Source organism: Panthera tigris, chromosome A2 (assembly GCF_018350195.1).
Source record: "Panthera tigris isolate Pti1 chromosome A2, P.tigris_Pti1_mat1.1, whole genome shotgun sequence".
Lineage (NCBI taxonomy): Eukaryota > Metazoa > Chordata > Mammalia > Carnivora > Felidae > Panthera > Panthera tigris.
This window is the reverse complement of record NC_056661.1, coordinates 97,493,968-97,508,759: the sequence shown is the minus strand read 5'-3', so window position 1 is coordinate 97,508,759 and position 14,792 is coordinate 97,493,968. Positions and strand designations below refer to the sequence as shown.

The 14,792-nt window shown below is 35.9% G+C and overlaps 1 protein-coding gene across 11 annotated transcripts in view; it reads right to left on the bottom strand.

Annotated features, from left to right (window-relative positions):
- The window catches only part of PPP1R9A (protein phosphatase 1 regulatory subunit 9A), a 323,173-nt gene that overhangs the window by 61,683 nt on the left and 246,698 nt on the right, over nucleotides 1-14,792 (bottom strand). For all 11 annotated transcript variants that reach the window (XM_042966701.1, XM_042966692.1, XM_042966687.1 and 8 more), the window contains one exon: nucleotides 13,929-14,084. In XM_042966701.1, the coding sequence (XP_042822635.1) occupies nucleotides 13,929-14,084 (156 nt within the window). The remainder of the gene's footprint in view (nucleotides 1-13,928; nucleotides 14,085-14,792) is intronic.

Here is a 14,792-nt window from a genome sequence, read left to right as displayed (position 1 = left end):
GCTCTGTCACTGCTCTCCGTCTTGGGGGAGATCTGATCTCCGGATCTGAAGACTCCTGCAGTCTTGTCCATGTGGCTCTTGCTCCTCTCATCCTTATTGGTTCGTAGGGGCTTCTGTGCACCAACAGTCTCTAAAGAGGAAGGATTCTCTGTGCTGCAGTCATTCTTTTAGGAGGCCCCAAACAGGCAGTCCTAGCTCTCTCAGTTTCTCTCCACAGACCTAGTGGCAAAACGCTCAACCTACCAACCTTTAGGAGTTGTTCAGAGCAACAACGTGCTTAGCAAGTGCTGCTCCAAAATCATGGCAACTCCCTTCCACCTTGTTCATGAGGTCTGAGCTTACCCAAAGTCCTAGCCTGGATGAATCTCTCAGGACCTGACAGTGTCAGGCAGCCCAGCTCAAATGCTCAGATACTCCAGTGGATACTCCAGCTGTGAGCCCTACAGTGAACAATGCCACTGCAGAATCACCGACGCTTATATTTCTGGACTCCCTTTAAGATGTGGAAAGCTAAGGGGTGTAGATACAAACTGACATTGTTACAGTGAACTGCTGTTAAAACTACAACTAAGAACTTAGATCTCTGGTTCCTGATCCAGTGCCATTTTCCTTAGAAAATAGGATTAATTCAGTATCCATTTATTGAAGAGCTGCTATGCTATGAGGATAACTCTTTCCCCTTCTAATAAATATTAGTGCTAATCTCCCTCACCAATATAAACTAAAAACCAGAAATAGCAAAATACTTAGATATTAGACATGCCTCACGCTATCAGAATTCTTTTCCACGGAGATCTTATACTTCAGTGTGCACACATGGGCATCCAGGAAATCCATGTGTCTAGGTGATTTTGAAGGATCTGCAATTGTTAGTGACAAGAACAACTCCTTGATCTTTCTACCGTGGCCAAGCGTGAAGAGTAGTTAAGTTAGACTGCTGGGATTCATCTCAGGCCTACCATGAACTAGCTACCTGATGCTGGAAAATCACCGAACCTCTCTTACCTTCATTTTCCTCAGCTGGAAAATGCAGTTCCTCATAGGTCATAACCTTCTTATTGGAAGATTAAATGAGATAACCCATGCAAAGCTTTTTAGCACAGTGGTTACAAGAGAATAAGACCTCCACAGTGACCCAAGACTAAGACAAGCATGATTTTAAGAACCTAGTTTTTTTTTTTTAATTACCCCAACACCAGTTCTTAGTTAAAAGTGCTAAAAGCTACAAAACGTCACACCTGAAATAAAACAAATACCTCTGGCTCTGTTTGAAGAGTAGCAAGAAATCAAAAGGGCAGATTTTACGACAAACACCGCAACCATGGGGAAGTGCCAGATTTTATTTTCTCAGTGGTTAAACTCCCTTCCGCGTAGGGTAACCAAGTATATGGCATGCAACTTTGGGACTTTGGATTTTCTTTGTTCAAATTGTTGTGACCGCTAGTAAACTGCTTCCCTGGGGCCTCGCTTCCCATATGAAAAATGAACATTTTTCATTTTCCCAAGGCCAGATGGGAAGAAGTCCAAGGCCCTTGCAAATACTACAGGTATGACATTTACGAAATGAAAGAGCCTGGAGATGGTTGTCATGGTTGCAGAGTCTAGTAATTCTTGTCTCAAGTGAGTCTTTTTATTCCTATGAATGCATATACTAGCTTAATCCACTGGTGTGCAGGACAAACCCAGGTAAAACTGTGAACAGCCAGGTTGATCTCTGGCTACCCCACCCTCCCATCTCACCAAAACAGACTGACAGAAGAGAGTACAACTCATTACCAACAAAGTGAGAACACTGACTAAAGCTTGCACTGTTACTGAGTACAGTCGAATTCTTTCGATACAGGAGAGTGGAACGAAGTCTGTAAATTCATACATCATTCAGAAGATGGACAAAAGTTTTAGTGCAATGTTTTCTTAGTATTCACAAGGCCTAAAATTATAAACATGTGATTATTTTAAGCCTGTATGTGTATTAAGAGAACTTCTGCAAGTCCATCTCTGTTAACAGGAAAAGCATGAAGAACAAACTAATTGAACTTTCATTTTTATACACGAAGAAACTGTGGCCAGTAGCACAAGTTGCAGAGCTAGTACGTGTCAAGGCCAGGCTTTGTACATTTTAGTCCACGGTTCTTTCCACTGAATTTCTTACATTTGTGGGACCCTTTATCTGTTTTATTGTTGTAAATAATAAAAGGGAAGGAGGACAGGCACTGTCCACCTCATTGTTCAGATGGGGTCAGAGGCTCGGAGGCTCAGAGAAGTTACGTGGCTTCTTCAAGTTCCCAGTAGAAGCAGGTGCTGGAGTGGAAAATATCTCAGGTCTGACTCTCCCTACTTGTCTTTCCCCTTTCACCAGGTACCTAATCAGCTTTGGGAGACACTTTTCATTTAATCTTCACAAAAACTCTGAGGCTTGTGTCATCACTGTGACCTCCCAGTTGAGAAAGTACTACTCCAGCTGGAAACCATGGATCACTGCTGGTAGTCTCTGAGTGTTCTGACAGGAAATACAAAAATGGTGCTTAATCAGCTGCTGTGATTATTCATGGAACTTAGGAAGAAACAGCTCTCTCATTATTCAACTAGCATTTACTTAATGAGACTATGTGCTGGGCTAGTCTCTGAGGACCCAAGAACATGACACAGAATCTACTCTCAAAACACTGTAGGGAGACTAATAAACACGACCTCCTGAGAGCAGTTCCCAGGTCACTCTGAGAGAAACATCACAGGGACCCTGCTCCGAGATGGCCTGATCAATCTTTTATTCCCATAGCCAGGTCACATGACCTTAGGCTTTGGCCTGTTTGTCTTATCCCCACTTTGGCACATGGGCAGGATGAGACCGAGATACCTCCGTTTCATGGACAGAGGAAGAGAAAACCGCTTTTCAAAGAGATGAAGTGACTTGACAAAAGAAGCACAGTTGGTGGACAGCGGTGTTTCCTTATTCTTGAGCAGGTCTCTCTCCATGCGCTTAATAACCTTTCCAAAAGACAGGTCCAGGGGTTTGTCCATCACTGCCTGAGACTGGTCAGGCTGACTGACTGGAGGGACAGGAAGTCAACACGGCGGGTTAACAGAAACCCAGCCTGAAACACCTGTTGGAATTCTGGGGCTTCGGAGAATCTAGGTTTGGAGAAAACACTTGGGAAGTGAGGATATCAGTAAAAAGAAAAGGTGAAGGATTGCAGATCAGTGTCTTAGCTTACAAGACCAATCTCATCTCTTCTGCCATCTTTTAACATGAATACCGTGGAAGTCACAAATAAACATATACGTCCTACAGAGAACAGTAGCTCTTATATAACATTCTGCAGGGGTACCTGCTGTGTATATTTTGTTTCTTTCTTTCAAAAAGATGAATCCAGAGCATGAACCGTATCACTGAATCAATATAATTTGAATATAATTGCGCTAGAAATAGAAACATCCTCATACAGAAATAGAAATGGTAAGACTAAACTTCTGTACTTTCTTTACCTATCCTGTGTAAGAACAGAAAACATTTGTCTTTAAAAAGTGCAAAATACTATATTTGCAGCAAAGATTTTAAGGCATCTCTAGTGCTAGAGATTTTATAATCAGATGACAGCAATATTCTCTGTTCTTATTTTACAAGGGTGAAATAATAAGTGATATTTGCACAGTACTTTATAAGTGTGGTTTCAGCACCAGAATCAAAATTTTTAGAATTATCTTTGTAATTATTTGATTGAAGTCTGTCTTATCTATGCCAGGGTAGGCTCCACAAAGGAAGGAATGAGAGCTGTTTTTGCCTATACTTGAGTGCTATTAGAATGAAACTATAATTTCTGCTCAAAGCTTTACATATGGTACCTATCTTTACTTTAACAAGTGTTTTCTCAGGGAATAGCTGATGCAAAATTAGCTGAAGTTGGGTGATTGAATAGTATAATAATCCAATCTGAATGATAACACTAATTGCAGCATATGTAGCATAGGGTGAGCTACTCCAACAAGCTCACTCTCTGAGTAGGTATTCATAAACTAGTTATTAATGATGTAGGTGAAAATGGATGTAGGTGAAAGCATGTAATTACAGTTTCTTTTTAAATAAATATCTGTTGGCTACTAAGTAAACTATTTTATATAAAGTATTTTATAGTTTCTCTACATGATAATGGAAAGTTCCATAAAGATAACTTTATATTATTATCTAATGCATTTACAACTTTCTCTAGATTATTTTTCATACATTCTCTGTGCCTTAAATAAAGTGAAATAGTACAATATTTAGACTCCAATTTTTCCCTCAAGACTCCCATGACTTCTGAGGAGGAATGTGAAGGAAAACACTGGACAAGGAGTTTAAATGTCTCCTGACCAGCAGTTTCTGATTCAGCGCCTTCCTTCTTCCCACTAAATTTCCAGTGAAATACATTAAACAAAAGAAAAACTCACAGCTTCAAATGGACACTAAACCTAAAAACATCTGGTACTAGAATATGAGAGTCACAAAGCTGAATTTAGAAAAACTTATCCAAGCTTCCATCCAAAGGAAGGAAGATGGTTTGTCCATCCTCAATGACTGCTGGAGATCCAGAGTCCATCCAATGAGAAAGTTGGGCAACCTCTACTGCCTTTCCCAGGAATCGTCCTCAAACAAGGTTTGCCAACTCTCTCAGTATTTCACATCCATTCAGAAAACAACTACTAGAATAGGAAGAGAATGCAGGAAAGTGGCTGAAGAGTGGCACATTGCATATACATGCTCCAAAGTGGAGCAGTACAGATAGAGGTGGTCAAGTAAGCATTTTGAGAGCAGGGAACAATCTTTTTTTCCTTTAACTTAGAAAACTGAGTGGCAAGATTTAGAAATATCTCACCTAAATTCAGAGAACTACATTAGATGATAGACCGCCAGAAAATAGCAACCAGGCCAGAAACTAGGCACACGGCACACAGATATGTCCTCTTGATGTGGGACTAAAAATGAGATGCATAATTTTTTTAAGTTATTTATTTATTTTGAGAAAGACAGCATGTGAGTATACGCAAGCAAGTGGGAGAGGGGTAGAGGGAGAGGGAGAGAATCCCAAGCAGGCTCTGCACTGTCAGCAAGGGGCCCGACGTGGGGCTTGAACCCAGGAACTGTGAGATCGTAACCTGAGCTGAAACCAAGAGTCAGTCGCTTAACCAAGTGAACCACCCAAGTGTCCCTGGATGCCTAATTTAAAGAAGTAGATGGCTGCTGACTATACAGAAAGGCTTTTGTCTCATTTCCAGATAAATAGAGGAGAAAAAGGCAAACTTGATACTATTACTAAATATTTCAAGTGCAGGTAGAGAGAATATCAACTTGAAAACTCAAATAAGTAAGTAAACTGGAAGAATGATGTATCCCGTAAGTAAAAATATTTTAAGGTAACTCTCTAGAATACTGGGCTGGAGAGAAAGTGAAAAACCATGAGGAATGGATGGAGAATAAGGAAACCAAAAATGTAGTAAGAGAATTAAGTCATGTTAGAAATGCTAAAATGCATAAAGGAATTTGAAGTAAAAAGCATATTTAATGCTACAGAAAACTGAATCATTGATATGAGAGAACACATTTGAGAACAACCTCAGACAGAAAAAAAAGAAAAGAAAATATGAACAAGATAATTAATATAGAACACAAAATGTTTCTAGAAAAGAAACAGCAACAGAGAAAAAATAACAGAACTAAAGAAAATATTAATCAACTAAAACCAAACCAAAACACAAAACACAAACATAAAACAAGGAAAGCAGATTAAAAGGAAAAAAAAAAAATCAATGAAAGGAGGCCTATTTCTTTTTTTTTTTAATTTTTTTTTTTTAACGTTTATTTATTTTTGAGACAGAGAGAGACAGAGCATGAACGGGGGAGGGGCAGAGAGAGAGGGAGACACAGAATCGAAAGCAGGCTCCAGGCTCTGAGGCATCAGCCCAGAACCCCACACAGGGCTCGAACTCACGTACCTTGAGATCGTGACCTGAGCCGAAGTCGGACGCCCAACCGACTGAGCCACCCAGGCGCCCCAAGGAGGCCTATTTCTAAGAAATTATGATAAAAATTTAAAGTACAAGGCTAAAATAATACAAGCATCCAAATGCCAGATTGGTGTTACACTTTTCCTTTACAATATGCAATGCTAACTCAAAATAGTGAAGCCTGCCCTACAACACTGTCAGGAAAAAAATGTTGTGAAGCAAAATATTAAGCCTAACTAATTATCATTTCTATGTCATAACAATTAGATTTTTTCCATTCTCAGTATGGGAAGCTCATGAAAGCTATACCTGCATAAATACTTAATAAATTACTTAAGGATATACTCTGAGAAATGAGAAATTCTGATGTAAAGAGACTAAGAGTTGAAACCAAGTAAGCTAAGAGTGTAACTATTTATTGTATGTATCATTATAAAGCTAATTGAAAATATGTAAGTTTTTAAAATGTGACAATTATATTTCAATAACAATCTTGTCTTAGAAACCAATACTGTATCAAAAATATTAAAATTATATTGTTTTAGAACACTCAAAGGGTAGTTTTCTTCTTAACTTTGAAAATCATAGAAATAGAGATTATTTTTTTAAAACTTGAAGATAATCCTTCCTAAAAATCAATAAACATAAAGGAAACATGAAGCATAAATGAGATGAGATAAATTAAACTTTGATAATTATAACAATTAATTTAAATTGCTAAAGTTTCTTATTAAAAGAGCAGACTCCAAGATAACATTTTCAAAATTTACAATAAAACAAAGCACTTCAATTAAATTTACATGACAAAAGTACACATGTATATAAAAGTATGTTTATCCAGCAACTACAAACAAAAGTAGATTAGTAACATCAAACAAAGAATACTTAAACACAAAAAACCCTTTGAGTCATATTTTATGTGCTTTCAACCTAACATTAACATAGATAATCAAAGCTATTAGGCACAAAACATAATGAGGTGTAGTTTTACTACATGGGTCTCAATTTACTAGCTTAAATAGGAAAAATGACAAGGATACAGAGGGTAGAAAACAATATTACTTTTATCACAAATATGCATATCAATCTATAACAAAAACACCACTTTTTAACAAAAATCAAAACTTGTAGACAATATTATCTAACCACAATGTAATGAAACATTGGATTAATAATAAAAAGTTATAAATTAAAACCTGTTTCCTCAATTATTGAAATAAAAGAGAAAATGAAAACAATAAAAATAAAAAATATAGACTATTTGCAAAATGATGGCTACAAGAAGAATGCACACTGAGGCTGAAAGACGTTGCCAAAGACAGCTAAACAAAGAGGGATTCATAGTTTTAAGTGCTTTCATGTTTGAACAATTAAGTAAATTAACATTTAACAATTAAAGTAAATTCAACATTTATTGTCAGAAGTTAGAATAAGAGAAATCAAACATTCCGAAGGATAACAGAATGATGGAATTAATAAAAAAAATAAAGGTAAAATGACTGAATTAGGTAGGGGCAAAATGGCCAGGGTAGTGCAACATCACACACTAACAAAAGCTATTTGCTGCCTTTCCTGGATGCAACTTTGAAGATGCCAAAAATGAAAAAAGAAAAAAAAAAAAAAAAAAAAAAAAAGGAGACTTGATAGGTGTCAGGGTCTCAGTCATCAATTAACAAGAAAACTTGTAAGAAACACTTAAGAAACAGAAAACAGGTGTTTCCAGATGTGTTTGGAAAAAATGAGTATGAAGCAATCAAGTGTCTATAACCAAGAATGAGAGACAGCAATCTAGTTAATCTTTAATCTTATATATATGACCTGGGTAAACCTGCATCTGCAAATAAAGCAGGGACACTTTATTCCATTCTTCTGAAGTTTAGACACCCTGGCCACTAACTTAACCTTTGGTGCCATGTGGTAAAATAGTAGCACCAGGATAATGGTGAATTAACATCAGGATAGCACTGAAATCCCATTAGAGTTAGGAAGAAGTGTAAGTGAGGTGGAACTAATTACTTTGTAAAAGGCATGCCTATAAAAATAGGTAACTAAAACTCCTGAAATACAAAAAAAATTGAAGAAAGAAGGAAAGGCAGAGGAGAGTATGCTATGGCTATTATTTTGTCAAATGGGAGGCACAGCTACTGATCTGCATTCTATGTTACTAGAGGAAAATAACCTATGACTGAGTCAAAACTACTCATGTGTAATCTCTAGAACAGAATGAAAATGTATAACTTTTAAGTAACAGATAAAAATTTGATGAATGTGTAATAGCAAGTAGGTAAAAGCTAAAAAAGAAACAAGAAGAAAGTATGAAAATTGAAAAACATAAAATAAGGTGGCAGCTCTAAGTTCTAATATTAAAGTGATTACAGTAAATGTAAATGGGTTAAACTCATGAATTAACTGACAAAGACTCCCACAGTAATATTAAGAGTAAGATTTAAGAATAGGTTGGCTAAAGGAAACACATTTGAACAAAAGGGTATGAAATGGCCAAAACAAAGATGGAAAAAATAGATGCTGTGAAGCAAATATGATGCAAGAGAAAGGCAGTGTTGACTTTTTACTATCAGACAAATAAAATTTGGGGTAAAATGCATCATAAGGGACAAAACAGATGTTACAATAAATCAAAAGGTTGTAACGATCCTGAACATATATGCAGCTAATATCAAAGATTTAAAATATGTGAAACCACAACTGATAGAATTATAGGAAGGAAAAATAACTATAGTTTGTGATTTTAACATGTGCTTTTCAGAATTTGTAGATCAAGCAGACAAATCTAAGCCATGCTACAGAGAAGAAATGTATATTTCTACTATTAATAATATTTACATAAATGAAAAGCATATAAATTTCAGACCCAAGCACAGAATACTTGTTTTTTTGCATACATGAGGACTATTTAAACAAACTGTTTATGAATTAAGCTACAAAAGAAGTCTTGAGAATTCTAAGTAGCTATCATATGGAACATGTTTTCTGACCAGAATGTGATAAAGTTAGAACCTGATAACAAAAGAAGAACAAAACAAAGTTACATATATCTGGAAAGTAAAATATACCACTAAATCATTCTTATATTAAAGAGGAAACCCCTCTTTTATATTAAAGTATTAAAGAGAAATTACATCTAAATGACAATGGCATTCTAAATGTAAAAAAATTGGAACATGTAACTAAAAATGAATATTTAGATAAAGTATAGCTTTAAATATATTTATCAGAGTGCAAGAGTTATCAAAAATAGAGTACTAACTACAATTGATCAATACCAAAACAAGAAAGAAGGGCAAAAGTAAGATACTGGTAGGAAATAACAAAATAAGTATTTTTAATTAAAAAATTAGGCATGTAAAGGCTAGCAAGATAGATAAAAATTCTAGATAAAACAACTAAGAAAAATATTCAAATAAAAAAGAAGAAAATAAGAATAATTATAGATAGTAAAGATTTGTAGTTAAGAAGTATATTATAGATCAAAATGTTAGAAAATATGAATGCCAGAGGAAATATATAAAATTCTTGAGAGATGCAAAATACCAAAACTGGCCCAAGAAAAACTTGAAACCTTGAAGACAGTAAGGGCTATTATTATAAAAGGTTTTGAAAATCTTCCTCCACAAAGGCACAGATGGTTTTATAGCTGAATAATAACAAACTTTCAGGGAACAGAAATTAGTTTTATGCAAGTCATTAAGTCTATCTTATAAAAGTCATTTCTAAAAATAGAGAAATTGAGAAAACTTCTTAACTTATATTGAAGCTAATAGAGAACCTTTGTGGCAGCTTTTGATTAATCCACTCTAGTTAAGATCTTCTGTTACTTATAGCTTGTGTAACTAATAGAGGGTACGATACAATATTAGAGAGGGCCAGAAAAAAAAGACTCCAATTAAACAGATACATTACATAAATGTGGATTAAAAGAGTCAATGTGATAAAAATGCCAGCTCTCTGCAAGTTAATTTAGTAGTTTAATGTAATTACAATAAAAATGCAAAGAAGTTTTTCCAAGTGAACTAATAAAGTGATTCAAATGTTTTCTTGAATAGGTTGAACACTACCAGAATTTTGAAGAGTTAGATGAATCTGATTTACTCCATCAAAATTCAATATATATTCTAACAGCATTGTACCAAAGAATGAGAAAACAGAACTGATTATAAGGCCAAAAGTAGTCCAGAGTGTAAAGGCACCAATTCTGTAGATAATAATGCTGGCCTTCCAAGCAGAGGGAAATGCATAAATGAGTGTTGAATAAAAGTGCCAGCTATCTTGTCAACTACTTGGAGAAATTAAATTAGGTGCCTGTCTTGAATTATACAACTTACGGTGTACGCTTTATACCACTGATTCACCAAATATTTAACCACTAATTATATATGAAGAAATATGTGAAAACCTACAAGAGCAAGCAAAAACAGAGGAGCATAGAGGCTGGTAGAAGATAGGAAATTGGCCAAAAGTAGGACTGATTGAGATAATGTCATTGTAATATGTTTTGCTCAAAGAGTACAGCATGTGCTTCTGTTTGATACAATGTAATCGAGAGAACTCTCTGTAACAGAAGACTTTGTATAGACTCCAATATACATGACTCTCCACCTCCACCCCATTTGTATGGAATCTTGTGAAAAATATCTAGTGCTGTAAATTACTTGGACATTTATGTTAATCACACAAGGAAATTTAAAACTGTGAGACTGGCAGTGTACAAGACACAAATGCTGAGATGGAATGCCACACAGCTGATATTCAGTGGCCATCTCCTGAAGAAATGAATATATTAATCCGTTAAATATATCACAAAAAAGAATACAAGAATTAGAAGTGAAACAATGTGGTATTTGCTTAATCTTGAGGTGAGGACAAACCTCCAATTCTTAAGAACCAAAATTAAAAGAAAACTACAGATTCAGTTACTCAGGCTAAAAATAAATCAGCTGTGTTACACAGAATGGGTCCAGATTATGCAGTGGCATACACCAAAGTCAGCAGTCATTTTCCGTAAAAAGCCAGATATCAAATAATTTAGGATTTGCAGGCCACATGGTCTCTGTGTAACTACTTAACTTGGCTTTTATAGCCTGAAAACAGCCACAAGCAATAAATAAATAGATGTCCATGGCAGTGTTGAATAAAACTTTATTTACAACACAAGGCAGTGGGCTAGATTTGGCCAACAGGTCATAGTTCACCAACCCCTAGGTCTAGATCATGCGGTTGTCTGCACAATGGTGTACACACCTCAAACAATATTTACAGAGCATTGACTCCTTGGCTCAACTCAGAAAGTGGGAGATATAACCTTCCATATACTATTTCTGCTTTTTATACTCTTTAGCTCCCATAAAAGAATGCGGACCCAACTTCCAGCTCAATCATCTACCAAAGAGTAGGGTCATACTCACCTGGCAACATGGGTAAACTATATTACAGGCCTTTGCCCAGATATACTACCTTGATTTCACTGCCTCAAACCAGGATTGAGAGTTACAACATTCCCGAAGATTTTTTTTTAAAGAACAAGTGGTCCATCTATACTTCTAGATAATCTGTATTCTTGGGCCAAATTGGAGCTTCAGAGAAAGAGGTCCCTAGATTACCTTTTCCTCCCACTCAGCCGCTTCCAGCAGAACTTTCTTTTTCTGCATTGCTCTTTGAAGATACCAGTTAATTTAGAAACCCTTTGTAAGAATTGGCCCTAAGATAGGCATTGCTACTCCTAATGTAAAGGAGTATTGTGATCATTATAGAATAGTGTACTTCATTTGTCACCAAGGTGTTTGTATCTGATTTAGAACTAGGAACAGTCATAAATCATCTGGAAAACCCATATATTTTGCCTCAAGGACTCTGTGTACTATACAAATGGAAATGGTTCAACCTGACAAATAATAATAAGTGGAAGAGAAATGGGCACTCTCAACACACTGGGTGGCATAAATAAATTTCTGTGTCACTGAGAAAAGCCATTTTGGTGGCAACTTGGTATTAAGTACCACAAGGTCCCAAAATACCGATATTCTTTGATTGAATAATTCCACTGTGAGAAATTATCCTAAGGATAAGTACAAAAATATTTATTGCAGTGTAACTTTTAATAATAACATTTTTAAACTCAAAACAAAGGAAATGTTACAAGACAAAAATTAAGTAGATCAGTAAGAGATCCATATAGTGAATAAACATCATTTATGGATGAATATTTGATGACATGGGAAAATCCTAATAATGCAATTATAAGTATCAGGAGTAGGAATTTAACATAGTATATACTGTATAATCATAAATACCACAAAATTGGGATCATGAATGATTTTTTTTGGTGTTTATATAACTGTGCATTTTCCAAAATTCTATAATAAACCTAAGGGCTTTTTTTCTGAACAAAAATTTACATTTTATTTAAAAATTTTTTTTAATGTTTTTTTTATTTTTGAGAGACAGAGCATGAGTGGGGGAGGGGCAGAGAGAGAGGGAGACACTGAGTCTGAAGCAGGATCCAGGCTCCAAGCTGTCAGCACAGAGCCTGACGTGAGGCTTGAACCCATGAACTGTGAGATCATGACCTGAGTTGAAGTCTGACGCTTAACTGACTGAGCCACCCAGGGACCCCAAAAATTTACATTTTAAAAGTACATTCACTTTGTTATTGGTCCCACAAGTATAAATTTATCATAAGGAATTAAAAAGGTAAGTCAATATATAGGACACGGATAGGTATAACATCAGAACATATAAAACTGACGTACTTAGACGATACATCAGAAATTATATTTAAAAAAATTAGAAATTATGAATGAAAAAAAATTAGAAATTAGAAATAAAATCAGAAATTACAAACTTGCAATTATCAACATTGTTTTTCATGTATAGGAGAACCTTTTCTTCCAAAAGGTCAAGTCCCTAACAGGCTGGAAAGAAGGAACAATGGTTTTCAAGCCTCAGTGCTTCAGGGTTATTGTGGGCAAGCTGTAAATAATGACACACTTGCCTTCAATAATGGAGGATGTTCCCTGAAACAATGAAGAATAAAATGCTTGGGGACCCATTCATCACTGTCTCTGTTTTACATGTTGGAGTTCTGAGTAGCTAATTTCAAAGAAGAAGAATTTATGTGGTTGCCTGCATTTGCCCTTTCAGGATCCATTTTTGGCCCTTTTCTAATAGTTCCTGCCTCAGGAGGCTGACCTCTTTAGACTCCTGCCTGGGTTTGGCCAATAGGAGGCAATTGCAGGAGAGAAGGGGCTGAGTGTATATGACCCACCCTTATCCTCAGGATGTAGTTTTTAGCAGTGGCTGCATCTTACAAAGATGCCCTTCTTCGAAAAACAAAAAAAAAAAAAAGGGAATCTGTTTTCCTCTTTTCCCACTAAAGCCTTCTTTTGGGAGGAAGTTGGAACAACAACTTCCTGCTGTTGCCAGTCCCTGTGCACCTCACCGTCCCTGGGTAGTTATATTAATTCTGTTCAAGGTTCATTCATTAACCTTTAATTTCTTCAATTAAACTCCTTAGGTATGTTGTCTGATTCCTTTTGGGACCTTGTCTATTTTAAGAAAAGAAAAAAAAACTTTCTTAGAAATCACTGCCTTAGAGGAAAGCTTATCATCAAGTCCCCCAAATTCTATAAAAATTTAAAAAATACAACCTGAACTTATCATGAAAACCAGACATTTAAGCTACAGCTTAAAAAATATGGAACAGACAAGTTGTAAGCTATCACTACGACAGATAATAAGCATTTAAAAATTAAGGACTGTGGAATGAGATCTACTTAAATTGTACCTTGAAATTCAATGAGATTCAAGACAACCTGTTATCGAAAGGTTTTCTTTTGAAAACGGATTCTCAATACATTTTTCAAACAAAAATGTAAATTTAACAATGAAATGGACATGCATAAAAAATAGTTTGCAGATCAGCAGCTTACCTCTTTGAACTTGTGACTGAGCTTGCTGGTGTCCAGGTCTGATGGGGAAAACATGTCCTCATTCTCAGGCAGCTCAAAGACTTCAATGGCCATGTCGCTGCCCGGAAGAACAGGTCCTACCTCATCCTCTTCTTCATCTGTGGCATATTCTCCTGTCTGAAAGGAAGGGGATTTCAGAAATGGAGACGTCCTTACCCCAGGTGGAAGTGGGTTGTTTGAAAATATTTTATAAAAGGGAAGTAAAATATGTCACCAAATGCTGAAGTGTAAGTAGGCTTTTCAGTCAAGCATGCCTCATGCAGCCAATGTTAGAAACAGATGTTAGTTCAAAGATCTGAAGTGACATGTCTAGGCCATACATAAGTGCATTCCTAAAAATGTAATAGCCATCAGTAGCATCTTTAGTATAGCAACAAAAGTTGTTTTCAGTCTAAACATTTGATGGTTTTACAAAATAAAATTATATTGCTAAGGAAATAAGTAGTTCCTTTAAATTCCCACCACTAAGTGGATAAGTCACCCATTACTGAGAGCAGGGAAGAAGGAAGAGAAGATCAAAAGATTCACAGAGCTGGAAAGGACCTTAATTAAGCCTTACAAAGGTTTAGTAGATGAATTCTTCTAAGGTTTAGAGTTCAATCAGTTGTTTTGTTTGTTTGCTAACAAACGTGTTGGTTAGCAAGTGACCGAAAAGAAAGCCAGAGGTTTCTAACTCACAGCCCACAGACGTGTACGGCTTTGCCTGAACAGTATTTTGATGAACCTTAGTATTTTGTCAATGCTAAATAAAAGATTCACATGAGACTCTAGAGTTCCAGTTTTCCTGGAGAAAGCCAAAAATCTGGCAAAATGGGCATGTTGCGA